Raw genomic sequence first — 5411 nt, 5'->3', positions numbered from 1 at the left:
ATTGTAGACAAGACACCCATGAAAAGCTAAGAACCTAAACTTGGAAAAGGTCATATCATCAGTTACAGACAAATAAAACCACGACATACCAAACTGAAAATAGCAAACCATAAATTTTAGACAACACACCTATGAAAGTCAAAGAACCCAAAGTCAGAAAAGGCCAAATCATAAGTTACAAACATTTTAAACTATTAAACACCCAGATTAATATCGTAAACCACAAATTTAAAACAAGACTCCTGTGAAAGGTTTAGAAACCAAATTCTGAAAAGGCCAAACCATCAATTCCAGGCAAATCAAACCCAGAAATACCCAACTTAACATAGCAAATTATAAATTTCCGACAACAAACCTATGAAAGGTTAAGAAACCAAACTTGGAAAAGGCCAAATCGTCTGTTCAAAACATGTCAAACCATGAAATATCAAAATTAACTTACTTGACTTGACTTACTTCAAATTCATTTAATTCAAAAACAAGACATAGCTCTCGTGCACAAAGCCCAAATATGATGTTTCTTAGTCATAAATAGCAAAATAAAGTTGTCTGATAAAACTTTGTCAGGATAAATAAACTAAAGGATAAAAACACTTGAGGTTGAGAATAAAATTGTCTGATAAAATTTCGTCAGGATATAATTAACTAAAGAATAAAAACACTAGAGATCATTGTTATATTTCACAAAGCTTGGCACAAAGCTTATACTGTAACGAATGGTGTTACAGTGGACTGGGGTCAGTTTCGGAACCTTTTCAGCCACTTCCCTGGGGGACGAAATCTTACAAGGACAAAAGGTGGGGGAAGCAATGATCGGTTGATGGAATTTTGGAGGAGGGAGGAGCTAAATCCTTAGCATAGTTTTTCTCGGCGGGAAGAAAGGGATTCAAGTTTAAATTTTTTGAGGTAAAAGGAGTCAGGTTGAGGGGAACCGCCATAAATAATTTGCAGTGATATCTTCTGAACTCGTTCTATTTTATTAGTTTCATGCTGGGTAAGGGCAAAGTGCCAAATCGGACAAGTATATTCAACTAAGGGCCGAATGAAAGAGCAAAATCTTAGTTTCAGCTTGTCCTTAGGAACTCGAAATTTTTTCAGTGTTTTTAGCATTTGGATTGCACCGTTAGCTTTTTTTTACAATTTTCTTTGTATTCTCCCGCCATGAGAGGTCAGAAGAAATCACCACACCAAGTAAACTTATTTTATGACTTATTAGCTCGGAACGATAGGAGGTTCGGAAGGCGGTTGAGTATTCCGAAGAAAAGAAAATGTCGTGACCAAGCATTTGTCTTTATTCACGACCATGTTTAGTTCAGCCACCTCTGAGGTAACCTTGTCGATGTAACCAGCAGCATTGCTCTTCGAATCCTCAGATACGAGTTCCCTTAAGGACAAGTTGCCAACGTATTTCCATCTGTCCTCCATTTCAGCAGTAGTTTCATTTATCATAAGGAGGAAGCCCATCGGCCCGATCACAGTTCCTTTTGCAATTCCACAAAAAAAAACTGGCAGAGAAGTGGAAAATTGGTCTTTGTACTTTACAGTTTGCTCTCTATTTGTTAAGAAGCTCATAATAAAGCTGGGTATATTCTTTTTTCGCCATTGTTTTTAAAAAGGATTTTGGGATCAACAAGGTCAAATACTTTTCTGAAATCAATTGCAATTAAATTTATCCATTTTCCAGGTTCATCCAGGTGTTTTACAGTAAAATCAATTAAATTAACGACGTAACAAACTGTCGAACACTTAGGGATGTTACCAAATTGCTTTCGATCAGTTATTTTCAACAGATATTTTTTCAGCCATGCGGCAACAAAGCTTTCGTATATTCTAAAAACGGACGCGACTGTGATCGGCCGGACACCAGTGAAATCATTAGCTGCTCCTTTCTTTGGAATGGGGATAATAAACCCTTTCTTCTATTTCTTTGGAAAATAACCTGTTTTTGTTATTTTATTGAAAATTATCTGAAGGAGAAATGATAATTCTTTAGCAAATGCTTTAATGAGAGCAACTGGAATGTCAAAAGGGGCAATGGAAGATATTTTTAACGAAGAGAGTTTACGGATTATAATTGCCGATGAAATATTAGCAATTAAATTATCATCTGAAGGAGCAATAAAATTTACTGGAGGATCCTCAGGCGGAACAGGGGGGTAAAACTGCACAACTGAAGCAAGTTGGGCATTTAAATCATTCGCAGTTTTCTCTAGAGGCTAATTCTTCATGAAGTCAACTGGTAGGGAACTTTTACCTGTCAGACTTTTTACTTTACTGAAGAACTGCGAAGGCTTGGACTCCAAAAGATAGTCAACTTCAATTTCATAGTAATTTACTTGTGCCTCTTTGATTTTCCATTTTATTTGGTTTGCCAACTGGTTTGCTTGGTTCTCTTGACCTTTCCGTATTAGGTGCAATTTATGTTTTATCAGTCACTTTGTTTTTGAATTTATCACTGAACATAATTCAATTTATCACTGAACATAATATGGTTTATCACTTGAACATAATTTAGTTTTACGTTCGGGAAAGCATTCAAGAAATTTTGAATTTACCTTATTATGGAATTCTTCAACTTGGGAATCCAAGTCTTTAGCTGAAGAGACAGCGACTCAGTTTTCTCCCGTTATCCAGTCACCGAATTACAGCGGACCACGGTCACTTGACTAAAAGCTCCAGCTGGTGGTTCAGTGTAGAGAGAGATGTGACTCTTTGCCTCCATTCCAAACGGTCCTGCGCAAGCATAACTGTTTCTTGGAGATCAGTACCAATAATGGAGAGGTACTGGGTAAGGCTATCCCTCCATCTGAACTGGGGTCTTCCACGGGGGCGCTTCCAGCCATGTTCAGGGGGATCAAAATTGAAAATTGAGTTGGTCGGTGCTTCTGCTGGCATGCGAATTAAGTGGCCAAACCCTCGAAGGGTTCTTACGAAGAGCTGACGAGAATTGGGGTTTGATCCAATCAAGCAACGTCATGGTGAATAGTTTTCGAGGCACTGACAGGAGGGTGATTCCTCTGTAATTCGAGCAATCGCTACGGCTACCTTTCCGCTTCCATAGAGGAAGAATTATCCCTTCCTTCCATTCTTCAGATATAATTTCGGTTGACCAGACGAGGGAGAACACCATGTGCAACCAAAGTAGCATTGCCAGTCCTCCGAACTTTAGCAGATCGACTGTGACACCACAGGTTCCTGGTACCTTGTTGTTCTTCATTCTCCGCAGGGCATTATGTATCTCTTCTACTGAGGGAGGATCAGGCTCTGGTAGATTTTTATATGTTGTTTGCTGAGTGGATGCAGTTAGGTTTGGGTCAACGTTGATTCTTTCGGCGTTTTGTAGCTTTGCGAAGTGCTCCTTCAATCGATCAAGTTGCACGTTTTCATCTTCTAGCGTTTCGCCAGAGACGGATTTAACTGCGCCTATCCTTGGTTTCCTATCGCTAAGGTCTCTGACAAGCATGAAAAGCGACATGACATTACCTTTTCGTGTCACATCATCTAGCTCTTCATCTTTTTTATTCACAAATTGTTGTTTATCATGGGGAATAACTTTGTTTCTAATCACGATTAGCCGTCTCTAGGAGGGCATATCTCCAGCCAACCGTGCTTTCTGGCGCTGTTCTATGATTTGCAGTGCTTCTTGCGATAGCCAGGGCTTCTTTGAATACATCATGCGACCAACGGTATTAGTGGCAACCTCTAGTACACCCTTTTTATAAGTCTGCCAGAACTTATTCGGGTCAACAAGTGTATCCAGGCATTCAAAGTTATTCTGAATTTCAACTGAGTACTTTTGGTGGAATGCATCAATTTTTAGTTTCTGGGTGTCTAACTTTGGCTGGCGTCGATCCCAAGGTTGGGCTTTAAGACGCAGGTGGAAGTTCCCGGAAACTAATCGATGGTCTGTATTCCCTATCTCAGTGCCACGATATGTTCTACAATCTGTAAATGATGAGCGCCATCTTTGGTTCACTATGATATAGTCAATCATCTTCCACGTTCGTCCGTCGTTGCTGTATCATGTTGGCTTATAGATGCCTTTCCTGTGAAACAGGGTGTTGGCAATGACCAATTCGTGCATAGAGCACAGCTGGAGGAGTCGGGTACCATTTTCATTCAAAGGGTGAGGGGTAACCGGTCCAACTACAGATTTAAAAGCTCCGCTCGGGTTGGATACAGTTGCATTTAAATCAACCACCACGGCCAAAAGATCGTCAGGAGAAATCCGCTATACAGCAGATGTCAGAGCTGAGTAGAAACTGTCTTTTTCGTCCTCTTGGGGGACATTCGTTGGTGCGTAGCACACAATAATTGACATCTTCCCATGCTTGTGGTTGAAATAGGCAGTGAGTAGTCTATCTAATATTGGGTTGTGGGTTATGAGGCATTTCTTTGCCTTCTTGTTTAGGAGCAGGCCTACACGACTGCTTCTACTGGAGGTTTGACCTGACCAAACCATCCTGTGACCTCTACTGGCGATGTCTTCATCGCCTGATCCCGTCAAGTGTGTTTCTGTCATTCCAAGTACGTCAATCCCAGATCTCAACATCTCCAGCCCTAGAAGGTCTTTGGATCCCGGGTTATTCACATTTAAAATACCCCAACTGGCTATTCTTCGCCCGCCTTCGTCGGAAAGGTTCAAAGGATATCCGGGGGCGTGCCGAGGTCTTAACAAATTAAAACCAATAAGATCCGAGGCTAGAATAACGTTTCTTTTCATTAGGAGGAGGGTAGCAAGCCTAACCGTCCCTAAGCCTGGGTTTTGATTTAGAAACCCTGGGGTGGCCTCAGACACTTTAGACACTACATCCAAAAGGCCTAAATTAAAAAAAAACCTCGAAACGCACGGTCAGCCCCTAGCCCTAGAGGGACCAGTGCCTCTAAGACGGAGCCGTATAGGCCAACCATTTTGATCCAAAAGACTCTAAAATTATGCTAACATGAACAAAATGTATAGAACGAAACATAATCAGAAGAAATAAGAACGCAAAAAGAAAACAAAAATTCTTGTCTATGATAGGCAGTGTAATAACATTTCAAAGATTAAGCAAAAGGGTCTAATACCAAATCCTATTTTTCAATCAACGCCCTACGAAATAGACAGTCGAAGAGGATGATCATCTCCCAAGGCCGTACCCAGAGGGGGGTTAGGGGGTTTTAACCCCCCCCCCTAATGTTTTTGTGGCTCGTAAAAACGTAATAAAAATGGATATAAATAAATTTTGTATGAGTTTTTTGAGGATTTTTTGTGTAGCCCCCCCCCCCCTGTCGAAAAAACATCTCTGAGTAAAACCCCTTCGAAAAAAAAAGTCCTGGGTACGACCTTGGTCACTCCAAAAAACCTGAAATACAATGATGGTGAAGGGCTCCCGTAGGTCAATAAAAGTAAGAGTTGTGAATCCCAAAGT

At 40.6% G+C, this 5411-nt stretch overlaps 3 protein-coding genes across 3 annotated transcripts; all 3 read right to left on the bottom strand.

Moving 5' to 3' along the window:
* Positions 1 to 2854: 2854 nt before the first annotated feature.
* On the bottom strand, positions 2855 to 3475 carry LOC148943525 (uncharacterized). The gene has a single exon (XM_089101160.1). The coding sequence runs from the start codon at positions 3473 to 3475 to the stop codon at positions 2855 to 2857; it is 621 nt and encodes a 206-aa protein (XP_088957286.1).
* A 105-nt stretch (positions 3476 to 3580) lies between these two features.
* On the bottom strand, positions 3581 to 3994 carry LOC148943524 (uncharacterized). Its single transcript, XM_089101159.1, has one exon. The coding sequence runs from the start codon at positions 3992 to 3994 to the stop codon at positions 3581 to 3583; it is 414 nt and encodes a 137-aa protein (XP_088957285.1).
* Positions 3995 to 4231: 237 nt separating this feature from the next.
* LOC148943523 (protein CFDP2-like) lies at positions 4232 to 4723 on the bottom strand. The gene has a single exon (XM_089101158.1). The coding sequence runs from the start codon at positions 4721 to 4723 to the stop codon at positions 4232 to 4234; it is 492 nt and encodes a 163-aa protein (XP_088957284.1).
* Between the last annotated feature and the right edge of the window lie 688 nt (positions 4724 to 5411).

Source organism: Artemia sp. Qi Xiang Cuo, chromosome 15 (assembly GCF_049724085.1).
Source record: "Artemia sp. Qi Xiang Cuo chromosome 15, ASM4972408v1, whole genome shotgun sequence".
In the NCBI taxonomy this organism is placed as follows: Eukaryota; Metazoa; Arthropoda; class Branchiopoda; order Anostraca; family Artemiidae; genus Artemia; species Artemia sp. Qi Xiang Cuo.
This window is presented reverse-complemented; position numbering and strand designations above follow the sequence as displayed.

Coding starts and splice junctions, on each gene's coding strand:
- LOC148943525 (XM_089101160.1), bottom strand. CDS start 3,475: ATGTCGCTTTTCATGCTTGTCAGAGACCTTAGCGATAGGAAACCAAGG.
- LOC148943524 (XM_089101159.1), bottom strand. CDS start 3,994: ATGATTGACTATATCATAGTGAACCAAAGATGGCGCTCATCATTTACA.
- LOC148943523 (XM_089101158.1), bottom strand. CDS start 4,723: ATGAAAAGAAACGTTATTCTAGCCTCGGATCTTATTGGTTTTAATTTG.